Below are 14,468 nucleotides of genomic sequence, written 5' to 3' on the forward strand. Positions count from 1 at the left end.
ACTCTCCTCCTTTCCTTTGCCTCTACATTTATCACTTACTGATGCAACATACATCCACTCACTCACGACTAACATTGCATACATACCCTAGACATTTTGAATTCATTTATATTTTCAAATTTATTTAATAAAATTATCCTTTGTTTATGTTGTTATTTTGTTCATAATAAAAACACACTTTTTTGTGTCCCTGAGTTTCACTTATTTCTGTTCCTGTAAAACATTACCCCATCTCTAAACATCTGGAACATCCTACAAGTCACATCTACAACAGGAAGTTACATCAGTTGGTTCTTTTGAAGATCATGGAAAGACCAAAGTTAGGTTCACTCATTTGTTTTTCTTTATATTTTTCTGATATTTTGTAACTATGACTGAGGAGGTCAAACACTCATTCCTGTTAAATTAATTCTTAGATCTTATTTTTTTATCTTTAAAATACAAATGTTGGATAAATCACTAGAATGTGCTCAGTGTCCTCAGGCTATTAGCATAGCCGCCATTTAGCTATTTTTCATGTTTTTGTTAATTCTATGCTAAAAACATTCATGTTACTTTAATTCCTGTTACTTAAAACTTTAAACGTAACAGGGATGAGTGCCAGTCACAGGAGTGAGTTCCAGTAACAGAAGTGATTTTTTTTGTCAAAAATATTAATTAATTGAACATGCAGTGAACAATTTCTTTAAAATAAAGACTTTCTTGAGAGAAAATCAAAGGAATTAGTGGACTTGCTTTTAAACATGCTTTTTAAATGTCACAAGTTATGTAACCATCTATGGATTAGAAACCTATTAAGTAAAGTTGCCTGAGATTGACCAGTACATGTTTTAAATAGTTAAATACATATTAGATTCAGAGTTGAAAAAAGATTAAAAAAAAAAAAAAAGTTTAATTTGGAGGAGTTACAACAAGCAAATGGCACCCATTTGGTGGAATGGCTCATATACATCTCCTATTTCATGTTATTTGATGTATTTTCTTTTTATTTTCTAGGTCCTATCTTTACATAACATCTTGTTTCATGTGAGCAGTTATAAAATCATTTCACTGCTACTTGTACAGTTACTATGTATGTGACAAATAAACCTTTTCAACCAAAGGAAAGGTGTTGTATGAACGCAGTAAAATATTTCAACGTGTAAAACGTTCGACTCTATGCTTTCTGGTGCGCTAACATGTTTTTACTGCTATTTATGATTTCAGAGAAGTAATTGATCTGATACTAATATTCCTGTACAGGTATTTTCTTGTTCAAACTGATTTTTTTGTTAGATAATATAAATTAAATATTAAATAAAATGCAACACTATTAAAATGAATACATATACAATTAAAATGAATAAATATATAGAAAAGTAATGTATGGAAATCTGACAGCTTGTTTTTGTCCTCTTTGTCTTTTAAACATCTAAACTCAGTTTTAGAAACCCGTGTCCTGTAAACAAGAACCAGACCCTAAGTGTAGCTGGTTCCAGATGTCATTTTGCTCATTATCTTGGTGATTAACTTAGTTATGCTAAAAGATCTGATATTATTTGTAAATAATTAGCTGTCTGCTTTAGCTACTCTGTACTCTGTCAGCTTGAGTGCGTAAGTGAGGAGCAAGTTATAATTCATAAGCAAATTATGACCAGAGTGTGCCTGTGCAGTTTCTGCCATACTGAACATTTTCAGCAAAGCGGGCCTATTGAGCAAATATTTATCATTGTATAGCTATTTTTATATCTATTAATACACAATGTATTATACAACAGATATTGTACAATTTGTGAGAATAAGTGAGAGTCCTGAGCTTGGCAGTGAAAGCAGAAGTCTGTCAGGGCACCACTTACTACATACTATTCAGTAATGACCCTGTTAAATAAAGCCTATAATTGTTCAGGCTGCTTCTGACCTGGCCTCAGATGACCTGAAGCCTCACTTGGCTTTACATGTCTGGTCTATCTGTGCTTCTGAGTTCTGGTAATATAGTCACCCTTCACTGGAGTAAATATGCTGAGCAGGTTAATTCCAGGACCAGGATTGAGAAACACTGGTCTATATCCTGGAGAGCCAGTTTTCAGAACAGTTTGTTGATTTCCTTAACCAAACACACCTGGTTCAACTAATCAGTTACAGATACCTGGTTATAGTAAGAGGTGTGTTTGAGCAGGAAACCACCAACCTGTGATGGACACTAGCTGTGGATTGGAGCCTAAGAGCCTTGGTCTACATAGTGTAAGTGTCCCAAAGCCTATACCACAGCCGAGTTGCTGTTCTAAATTAAAGAACCCCTCAAATACAACAAGGAAATGCAGAGTGATTTCGAGAACGCAACTGATGTATCCTTCCTGGCATTCAATTATGCACAAATTTTTGTACATGTAAAAATAAATAAATAACTAAATAACAACCAACAACCAAATTGGGTGAAAACAGCAACAACCAAAGCACCTGGAGCAAAGTTTGTTGTCAAATGAAGCTTTCACAAATATAAATTATTCTTGCGAAAACTGTACGTTAAAATTAAAATTAGAGTTTTGCACCACAAAGTCATCATGTGGTATTCATGTGTGCCGTAATCGCAATGCCTCTGTCAGGCTGTAGTAAGGACAGGATGCGGAGTGCGGACGTAAATGCAAGTAATTTTATTAAGTATACAAAAATAAACAAACAAAGAAAAAAATAAACAAACAAAGAAACACAGAGTACATAGAAAATGAAGAAACTAACGGAACACATTACCTGACTGACATAAACACAGACAAGAACCAACAAAGGAAACAGGACACACAGAACTATAAATACACACACAAGGCAGGAACGTAAACAAGGAACACCTGGGGAAAGATAACGAGGGGGCAGAGCTACAAATGAGCACAGGTGAAAACACTAAAGGTGGAGACACAGGAGGAACACACAGGACAACATGGGGAATGACACAGGCATAGAGGAGAAAAGCTAAACAAACACAGAGAGTAACACGGGCACAGAAGGGAAATGACACGGAACAGGTCAACGATATGCCATCCTCGTTTAACTTTTCCATATGATCAATAGGTTACTAAGAGGCCAGAGAAGAAGGCCAAAGAAGCACTAATTAACACCGTAGATGGTCAGTAGTGCTGGATGGTATACCGGTTCATACGGTATACTGGAGGGGAATTTTGAACCGGTATGCGTTTTTAACATTTTTTTAACCGCTAGAAAACGCTGCCTAAAACAGCCCCGCAACAGAGGCACATTAACGACAGCTCAGTCTCACGCTGTCCTGCCTGTAGAAACATGAGAACAGAACTCCTTGAGCTCCTCCTGTTGTTTCTTACAATATGATTAAGTATAGCCCTGTTTAAGAATATTAATACTGTAGCTTAAAGGATAATATTAATGCACACTGTTAACCAAGGAAATGTGATAAATTGATAAACCGCTACTTAAATATTGTAATGCCTCTAACGTTTTTAATAATAAAATATTGAAAAATGATATTAAACTTGTGTCTGATTTGTGCAATAAAGCTTTTGAGAGATCTTTTTTTTGAATACTTTCATTTTGAGTATTTTAGGTCTGTTTATAGAGTTTATTTAACTATTTGAAATATTTAGTTTAAGAAAGTCTTGTACAGTCATTGGCGTATCTCTTTTTAAGGTCTATTGTTTACGTTCTTCAGCTGTTTACTGATAATAAAGTGTGATTTCTTCCTATATTATGTAATTTTGTGTGACAAAGTAAACCTAAAAAGCCTTAATGTTTGATAGTGTATGTACTCCTAAGAGAATAGAGCCTAAAAGCCTTGAACTACGTACTGCACACAAACACGCAATCACACACAAACAAATACAGGGAGAGTGTAATAACAGAATTATATGAATGAAGAAAAAAGTTAACAGCACCAAAAATGCAAACTAAAAGATTATCTGCATGCTTTTTAAATAAATGATTAACCTGTAAGGCTCATACACTTGAACACATGGTCCCTTGCCTTGAACTGAAACTGAAATTGGGGAAATATGTTTGACAATTAAAGAATAAACACAATCCTCCTTTGCAGAGTATAAACAAGTAATAGTGTAACAAAAAAAAAAAAATTCACAGCTCACACACTGACTGATCATGTCCAGTTCATATCAAAATAAGGCCATTTTTTCCAATAGCTCAGTTTTCAGTGATCATGCAAGCAGTAAAACCTTAGCAAGCCAGGAACAACACTAAATGGGGCAAATGAAAAAGAAACCGCCTCCTACCTGTGATGGAAAGCGTAGCAGAGACTCTGAGATCCTCTGGATGACAGGTAATCCATTAATTTTGCTTAAATCCCCTGCTTCTCCTCCCTCTGTCTCAGTGGGGGTCTGAGAGGAGCCCTCGCAGAGCATCTCTCGTACACAGGGTGGGTTTAGATCCACATGGAAATCTCCTGAGATCTTACAACCTTTGGTCACATCAAATAAAGCCAGAGTGATGAAGAACGGCTCCAGCTGGGAACAGAGAAAAGGTGGGTAAAAACACAAGAAGCAAAAAATTGGCAAACACAATCGTACAGTTTTGCTTGTATTAGCACAGATTACTTCAGTAATAAGGCATAGTTTACATAAGCAGGGGGTGATTAAGTAGTCCATGAATAAATAAGACATACAGTACAGTTTATTTGGACTACTGTCAAGGGCTGAAAATACCTTATTATTAATATCATTGTTTATATAATTAATACAAATCTGAACAGACACTAGATGTAATCACACAAACATGAAATGTTTTATAGTACTTTTTATTTTTGATCAAAACATGCACATGCAACCTAAACAACATATAATCATTGGGGAAAACTTTATTTATTATTTAAAGGAGACTCAAGTACCCTCTTGGGCCACCTCCAGTCTGGACTAGTGATGGGCGATTATGGCCTAAAAAAATCTTCGATTTTGGATTATAATCGAATATTTTTCCCCCCTACTAAAAATCAAACTACAGATGACAAAGAAATGGTTCAAAAATAGGAATAGTGTGTTTATAATTGTGTTAATCTGTTCAATTTTGTTAATGAAGTTAATCCAGGTTTTTCCCACACTCCAGGTATACAGTTTATTATTTCCAAATTAGTAGCAGCTTTGTATTGTTGCACCGTAGCCCATGTTTGTCATGTTTTTTCTGTTCTTGGTCCTTTCTGTTCTTGTCTTGTGTTCTTGCTTCCTACCTTGTCTGCTTGTTTTCCTAGCCATGTGCTCTTTAAGCACATGGCCCTGTTTTGTGACTGTCTTGTCTGTGCTCTAGCCCTGCCCTAGCTCCTCCCTGTCATCTCATCTGTCTTATTTGTAACCCAGCCCCTTTGTTAGCTTACCTCAGGTGACTCTTGTCTATGTCTGTGTATATATACCGCATGTTTTTCTATGTTTGCCGTCCTGTTTTTGTCCAGTTAGAATCAAAATCGTGCCTTATTTGTTCCTGCTAAGCTTCTGGTTTGTTTTTTTCTTATATGTAAGTCATTTATAGTCTTTTTAATTGTTTACTGTTGTTGTTTGTTCTATAGTCATTGTGCTTTCTGTGTCTTTGCTTTATTTCATTATGGATACATATTACATATAAAACTCACTTGCACTTGCATTCTGCCTCCAACTCGTCACAGGTATCTGGTATCATCCTATATGGAGGGTGTATGTATTGGTATGGGTATCATAACTGAGAAAGTTGGATCAGTGCCTCCCTAAAAATCACTCCATAATTGTATGTATTTCTGCTATGAGAAAGGCACTTTATTTCCATCCTGTGCTGCCCAACATGAAACACAAACATCTACCTCAGACATTTACCCCGTTCCTGCTAAACGTTTTTTAAGACTCTGATGGTTATTAACGGGAGCAATGCCACAGTTTTTCCAACCACATAATGTCTGTCTGCATTCTTCCAAAGCCATTCAGAGTCTTCTACTCGGCAGGAGTTTGTTCACTCTCTCTCTATACAGCTGTCCCTGGGCCAAGACATCTTTACTTATCTCAAATCAGAATGACTTGGCTCTTGCCCTTTCTTATTGATCAATGCTCTGGAATAAGTTCATGTCTACCAAAAAGACTGGAGGTAGATTAAAGGCATTACAATTTGGCAGTGCCTAGAAATGCACTTTGGCAGCTGTTTTTATGGGAAACTTTTTTAAGTTATGCTGAACCTGTAAGGAACAAACTGACTCGTGTTTAACCATTTTAAACAATTTAAATGTAAGAGTAAAAAATACAAATAAATAAATACACTATTTGACAAAGAAATAAAGCAGAAATGTATCAGCAGTGTAAATTATTAAAATGTGGTCCATTAGACAATGGGTCTTGCCAAAAATGGTGGCATAAAAGGATTTTTCTCCTGCTGCCCAATAAAAAGGCTCTCCAAAGCAAATTTTGGGTAGTGTCCCTCATAGTGAGAGATCACTTACTGCAAGACATGCCTCTAAAATAAGCCCAAAGTAATATAATACAGGAAATTGACAAATCCTGCACCTAACAGCTGGGGTTATGCATAGGGCTCAGCCAGGATCTACTACTCACTCAACTAACAACAATAGCAAAACCACCACAATCTGATACTGGCTCGACAAGAATCCAGAAGCACAGCCTAACACTATGTTCATGGTCCATTGCCTCAACTGCCAAGTAACAGACCTACCAAAAATAACCTATGAACACATAGAATCCCTCCTTAATCTAAGCTCACTTCCTTTAACTATGGCAACAACACACTTACCTAAGCACAATCACACACAATAAATCACATTATAAGTTGCGTGAGCAGAACACAGCAACCACTACCATCTGATACTGGCTCGACAAGAATCCAGAAGCATAGCGAACTATGTTCATGGTCCGTGCCTCAACTGCCAAGTACTCAGACGTCTACAAAAACTCATGAGACAACTTATTACAAGAGCAGGACCACACCAATCCCCTTCATCCAAACTTTAACACAAACTTCAGTGCAAGCTCTTCTCGGGGGTCATCAGGCAGGCACCTTCCTTCGTCAGTGTTTCGCTGAATTAGGCCCACGACACCTCCAGAAGGCTCAACAGTGAAGTCTGGCGTCCCAGACCCACCCCCCTCCAAGCTTGCTGTAGAAGCACAAACTCACTCCCTTCCCCACACAGCCTCAGCCCTTCTGAACCACAACCACTGACTAGATCTTTCAGCTACATCTGACAACTCCTTCACTACAGTCCTTAGCACACGACCTCTAATTCCGAATTCAGACAGCAGTCTTGTGGCAGACTTCGCAACAAAGCCTCTAGTACCTACCTCTACCGGTCTAATATACGCTTGCCACCCACGCTCTCTCACCTCAGCCACCAAGTCTGTATACTTCAGCCTTTTCCTTTCATAAGCTCCATCTACCTCGTCTTCAAACGGAACAGTCAGCTCTATAAAATACACTATCCGCTTACTTTCAGAGTACAACACTACATCCGGCCTCAAGGTTGTAACCAGAATGCACTGTGGGATCTGCAGTTTACTACCTACATCCACTAATAACTTCCAATCTCGTGCATTGGCCCACTTACCAGCAGTTTTCAAGCACTGTGCTGTTTCTCCACTATGCTGCCCCTCACGCACAAACGTTATTACCCTACTGCAACCTACCACGGGCATGTTATTAACTTCTAACCGTTTCTTATCAAGTGCACCTGCAAGAGATCTAAGTACCTGATTATGCCTCCATGTGTAGCGCCCCTGGGATAGACTCACCTTACATGCCGACAAAATGTGCTTCAGCGTGCCACTTCCTGCACATAGCTTACAACTTGGATCCTCACCCACCCACTGAGCAAGGTTTTGTGGCGTTGGCAGAACATCATATGTAGCTCCCAAAAGAAACTTTATACGGCCTGTATCCAATCCCCATAACTCTCGCCAGGTGATTCTCCGCTTCTCTACACTTTCCCATCTCATCCACTGCCCCTGTTTACTCTGCCCTGCTGCTTTTGCCCTCCTTGCTTCCTCCTCCTGCTCACGAATAAACCCTGTAACCATACGCCTTTTCTCAGGTGATGTGGCCTTGCCGAATGCTTTCCAAGAATCACCTAAACCTAATCCTGCCCTCCCATTTTGCACCTGCCCCACAACATCCCTGTGCTCCAGTGCCCTCCTTGCGGCTTGAGTAGCTTCTCGAGCATTCCACTTTCTCCCAGACCTAGTCACTGGTGCTGTTGCTTTAACCAGCCCGTCTTTTGACCCTAACAACTGCATTTCACGTCCTACCTTAGCACATTTGAACTCCTCAACCAAGCTCGTCAACGGCAGTTCCAGCATCCCTCTCCCACACCACGCCACACTACTAAGGCAACGCGGCACCCCCAACCATGTCCTTATAGCCTTGCTCATAACCCTTTCTAACCTCTCAACTTCAGAAATCGGAATATCATAAACTGTAAGTGGCCACCTTAGACGAGGCAACAAACCAAACTGCAGACACCACAATTTTAATTTACCTGGCAGAAAAGACTTATCAATTCTATTAATGGCCTCCACCATTTCTGTCCTCAACCCTTCCACCTGCTCTTTATCATTCAGTGCTGCAGTATACCACCTACCCAAACTCTTAACTGACTTTTCCAACATAGATGGTATGACTTCTCCCTCCATCATAAACCTTTCTTGTATCAATTTCCCTTTAACGATTGATACACTCCTAGACTTGCTCGGTTTAACTTTCATCCTAGCCAGCCTAAGATTATCATTTAACTTCCCTAGCAGTCGCCGGGTACATGGCACCGTGGTCGTTAATGTTGTCATATCGTCCATAAACGCCCTAACTGGTGGGAGCCGGGTGCCATCATGCAGCCTCTCCCCGCCTACGACCCACTTAGAAGCCCTAATAATCACCTCCATTGCCATCGTAAACGCTAGCGGTGAAATTGTACAACCTGCCATTATACCTATTTCCAGTCGTTGCCAAGATGTGACACACTCCCCTACACTAAAGCAAAACTGTATGTCTTCAAAATAGGCTTTAACTAACCTTGAAATCTCTTCTGGAACCCTAAAAAAATTGAATGCCTTCCACAACAATGCATGCGGTACCGAACCAAAAGCATTAGCCAGATCTAAAAACACCACATGTAGATCCTTTTTCTCGGCTCTTGCTGTTTGAATCTGATGCCAAATCATACTATTATGCTCTATGCAACCAGAAAAACCTGCAATTCCTGCCTTTTGTACAGACGTATCAATTAAATTATTTCTTTTCAGGTACGTTGCTAGTCTACGTGCAACCACACTAAAGAAGATCTTACCCTCCACATTCAACAAGCTTATGGGACGGAACTGATCAATAGCCACAGAATCCTTTTCTTTTGGGATAAGAACACCACCTGCTCTGCGCCACTCCTTTGGAATAATCCCCTTCTTCCACACTATAGCCATTAGTTTCCATAGAAACTTCAAAACATCTGGTGCACTTTTATATAATCTATATGGAACCCCATTTGGCCCTGGGGCAGAACCTGCCTTTGCAGCCTTCACCACCTCCTGAACCTCACTCCACCTAGGGGGGTTAACATCCATTTTCCACTCTATATCACCTAACGGCGGCATGTCTGCTGGTAGGTCCAGGTCGCTAGACCTTTCCTTCTCTGTGTAAACACTCTTAAAGTGCTCCTCCAACTCCCTCTTTCCGACCTTTAGATTTCCTGATTTCTCCTTACTAAACAGACTCTTAACAAACCTAAATGGATCTCTAAAGAACTCTATCCTAGCACGCTCCTTCTTCTTCCTCCTTTTCCTCATAGCCTCTGCTCTCCGCAATTTTACCAACTTACTTCTCAACTCCTCCTGCAATAACTCAATGCCCTCTCTTTCTGCCTCATTCCCCTTCTTCCACTTCTTTCTGAGTAACCTTGACTCCTTAACCAGTTTTTCTATTTCTACCTGCCGCCTTGATTTAACTACATCTTGACACTTTACGTTCCTCTGCACAACACCAAATCTTGCCATTCCATAATCATAAATGACTTTACCTAGCCTGTTCAATTTATTCTCTGCTGTTCCCTTCAAACCCTCAAGCATACCTTTCAAATCATCATTAATACTCCTCCATGCCATCTTGTCTCCTGTGCCTGGCCATTTAACTTTGGATCTTTGACCGATTCCTTTCTCCCTACCCATCTGCTTTCCCTTAGCCTTTGACCTATCAACACCTCCTTCATCCTCCACTCCTTCTGTGCTTAAGTTAGCCTCCCTAGTATCAAAGGTATTGATATCCTGCGGACTGTGGCACGTAACCTGCCGCTGGACTTCAGCCGACTGACTCAAACAATTCTGTTCAAAGTATTGTTCAATGCGGGGCCCCTGCACTCCTTCACTCAAGCACCTCATCTTTCCTTGGTGTATCCTCAGCCCTCTCACTGATGTGACCTTGCTCCACCCACACACACAGGTCAGCAACTCCTTTCCACTTACCATCCCACCTGCCTCTATGCTTAACCCACTTCTCGTAGTCATGTCCGTTCCAGAGTCCGTAACCATGTTATCCGCCTGTGAGTCATCTTCCACCCCTGCTCTCGCTGACTCCTGGGGTATTGCTTTTTTCTTTTTCAATGTAGCTTGCTTGGTTGCACACACATGGTTAACCATGGTGGCTGCTACCATGGATTGCCAGCCCATGGCAGCACCGTTAGGGTCTATTCCCTCTTGTCAGCTGTCTTTCCATGCTGTCACAGGGTCTTTCCTCTGTTGTCAACTGTTCTCTTCACAGCAGTCACTAGCTTAACTAGATATCAAGTAATATAATACAGGAAATTGACAAATCCTGCACCTAACAGCTGGGGTTATGCATAGGGCTCAGCCAGGATCTACTACTCACTCAACTAACAACAATAGCAAAACCACCACAATCTGATACTGGCTCGACAAGAATCCAGAAGCACAGCCTAACACTATGTTCATGGTCCATTGCCTCAACTGCCAAGTAACAGACCTACCAAAAATAACCTATGAACACATAGAATCCCTCCTTAATCTAAGCTCACTTCCTTTAACTATGGCAACAACACACTTACCTAAGCACAATCACACACAATAAATCACATTATAAGTTGCGTGAGCAGAACACAGCAACCACTACCATCTGATACTGGCTCGACAAGAATCCAGAAGCATAGCGAACTATGTTCATGGTCCGTGCCTCAACTGCCAAGTACTCAGACGTCTACAAAAACTCATGAGACAACTTATTACAAGAGCAGGACCACACCAATCCCCTTCATCCAAACTTTAACACAAACTTCAGTGCAAGCTCTTCTCGGGGGTCATCAGGCAGGCACCTTCCTTCGTCAGTGTTTCGCTGAATTAGGCCCACGACACCTCCAGAAGGCTCAACAGTGAAGTCTGGCGTCCCAGACCCACCCCCCTCCAAGCTTGCTGTAGAAGCACAAACTCACTCCCTTCCCCACACAGCCTCAGCCCTTCTGAACCACAACCACTGACTAGATCTTTCAGCTACATCTGACAACTCCTTCACTACAGTCCTTAGCACACGACCTCTAATTCCGAATTCAGACAGCAGTCTTGTGGCAGACTTCGCAACAAAGCCTCTAGTACCTACCTCTACCGGTCTAATATACGCTTGCCACCCACGCTCTCTCACCTCAGCCACCAAGTCTGTATACTTCAGCCTTTTCCTTTCATAAGCTCCATCTACCTCGTCTTCAAACGGAACAGTCAGCTCTATAAAATACACTATCCGCTTACTTTCAGAGTACAACACTACATCCGGCCTCAAGGTTGTAACCAGAATGCACTGTGGGATCTGCAGTTTACTACCTACATCCACTAATAACTTCCAATCTCGTGCATTGGCCCACTTACCAGCAGTTTTCAAGCACTGTGCTGTTTCTCCACTATGCTGCCCCTCACGCACAAACGTTATTACCCTACTGCAACCTACCACGGGCATGTTATTAACTTCTAACCGTTTCTTATCAAGTGCACCTGCAAGAGATCTAAGTACCTGATTATGCCTCCATGTGTAGCGCCCCTGGGATAGACTCACCTTACATGCCGACAAAATGTGCTTCAGCGTGCCACTTCCTGCACATAGCTTACAACTTGGATCCTCACCCACCCACTGAGCAAGGTTTTGTGGCGTTGGCAGAACATCATATGTAGCTCCCAAAAGAAACTTTATACGGCCTGTATCCAATCCCCATAACTCTCGCCAGGTGATTCTCCGCTTCTCTACACTTTCCCATCTCATCCACTGCCCCTGTTTACTCTGCCCTGCTGCTTTTGCCCTCCTTGCTTCCTCCTCCTGCTCACGAATAAACCCTGTAACCATACGCCTTTTCTCAGGTGATGTGGCCTTGCCGAATGCTTTCCAAGAATCACCTAAACCTAATCCTGCCCTCCCATTTTGCACCTGCCCCACAACATCCCTGTGCTCCAGTGCCCTCCTTGCGGCTTGAGTAGCTTCTCGAGCATTCCACTTTCTCCCAGACCTAGTCACTGGTGCTGTTGCTTTAACCAGCCCGTCTTTTGACCCTAACAACTGCATTTCACGTCCTACCTTAGCACATTTGAACTCCTCAACCAAGCTCGTCAACGGCAGTTCCAGCATCCCTCTCCCACACCACGCCACACTACTAAGGCAACGCGGCACCCCCAACCATGTCCTTATAGCCTTGCTCATAACCCTTTCTAACCTCTCAACTTCAGAAATCGGAATATCATAAACTGTAAGTGGCCACCTTAGACGAGGCAACAAACCAAACTGCAGACACCACAATTTTAATTTACCTGGCAGAAAAGACATATTATCCAACTGACAGACTTTAAAAACAGTCAAATAATACCCAACCAATCTCATGTATCCAGGCAAGTTACGGCCAAACAGGGTACTTGAGTCTCCTTTAAATTAAATAGTTTTCCCCAATTAACATATGTTTCTAATACTATAGTCACTTAAATATATCATCATCATAACATTCATACATATTAAGATACATTCTATCCGAACTCTTTCTAGGTGCATTATTTTTATGTTATCAATGTTAGCAATGTCTTATGTTATCAAAATGTTACAGATCATGGCTCACCAATGATAATTCACAATTATTCACAAATAAATAAATGCCTCAGTTTTTGCTCTAAATTTTTACCCTTTTCCTTTACTGTATCTACTGGGTCAAACTGATCAGAACAGTGTGTGTATGTAAAAACATACAGCTCTGGAAAAAAATGAGCGCCATAAAGTTATTCAAAAGCAGTGTGTAAGATCGGTGGAGGAGAACAAGACAAGATGCAAGAAAACTGTGATTAAAAACCAGGGTTATTCCACTAAATATCGATTTCTTAAAACTTTATGAATATCAACTTGTTTTCTTTGCATTTTATGAGGTCTGAAAGCTATGCATATTGTATTTTTGTTATTTTAACCATTTCTCATTTTCTGCAAATAAATGCTCTAAATGACAATATTTTTATTTTGTAATTTGGGAGAAATGTTGTCTGTAGTTTATAGAATAAAACAACAGTGTTCATTTTACCCAAACACATACCTATAAATAGCAAAATCACAGAAACTAATTCAGAAACTGAAATGATATTTTAATTTTTCTAGAGACGTATATGAACGTACATAATAATATAAATAATGTAAACATATTTAAATAATTATTTTACATTTACATTTAGTACATTAATCAAGCTAAGCTAAGACTAAGGTTTTATGCTTTTCTGTATTTTTAAACTCTGAAATGAGTCAGTTTGACCTACTACATAACATTAGAGCTAACCCTTTTGATGTTTGCAATGGTTCTGCAATGGTTCTAAAATAGATAAAGTAACAGTAGTACATCTTCCAACTGTAGGCTACAGAAGATACAACACAACTACACATTTTTTTTATGTTTGTATCTGTTACAAATACAGCCTTACAAGACTTAAACATCAGTAATATGCTTAAAGTTCACCTACATTAGTCAGGATTCCATCGTTTTTCTCACTAACGCTGCCCTGCAGGCTGAAGGTCAGGTCATGGCAGCTGACCATGATACGGCGTCCGAAGCGTTCCTCAAACGGTTTCACATCTGGCTCTATTCCTGAGAAGTCCAGTCTCTGTGGAGAAAACAACACCATGCTGACTAGACTGGGACATCAGGCGACAGACACAGGAAGAGTGTCAGGCAGCAGCAGACACACTAATAAAGCTTACAAAGGACATAATAGATATCAACCTGAGTCTCAGGATCCAGGGAAAGGATCTTCTGCCGACATTCATTCCGGTTGATTTTATTGAGCTGGTCTGTTTCTCTGGCATACTGGAAATAAATGAGAAAAAGAAATAAGACTCTAGCACTGCAGTGCAAGCTTCCAAAATACTCACAGCTTGTTAACCTGTTTGTAGTAGATGAAATAAGTAGAAGTCTTATAATTAAAGACTGTGAAATAGATCTTTTTAGAGACTTCTTTCAAGTTCATTTTATTACTATTAAATTACTATTAAACACTTTCACTTCA

At 40.3% G+C, this 14,468-nt stretch overlaps 1 protein-coding gene across 3 annotated transcripts in view; it reads right to left on the reverse strand.

Annotated features, from left to right (window-relative positions):
* dock11 (dedicator of cytokinesis 11) overlaps positions 1-14,468 on the reverse strand; it is a 122,329-nt gene that overhangs the window by 85,561 nt on the left and 22,300 nt on the right. For all 3 annotated transcript variants that reach the window (XM_007255754.4, XM_007255753.4, XM_049482473.1), the window contains exons 10-12: positions 14,186-14,269; positions 13,926-14,066; positions 4,227-4,457 (exon numbers count right to left, since the gene is read on the reverse strand). In XM_007255754.4, coding sequence (XP_007255816.3) covers positions 4,227-4,457; positions 13,926-14,066; positions 14,186-14,269 — 456 coding nt within the window. The remainder of the gene's footprint in view (positions 1-4,226; positions 4,458-13,925; positions 14,067-14,185; positions 14,270-14,468) is intronic.

Source organism: Astyanax mexicanus, chromosome 8, assembly GCF_023375975.1.
Source record: "Astyanax mexicanus isolate ESR-SI-001 chromosome 8, AstMex3_surface, whole genome shotgun sequence".
NCBI lineage: Eukaryota > Metazoa > Chordata > Actinopteri > Characiformes > Acestrorhamphidae > Astyanax > Astyanax mexicanus.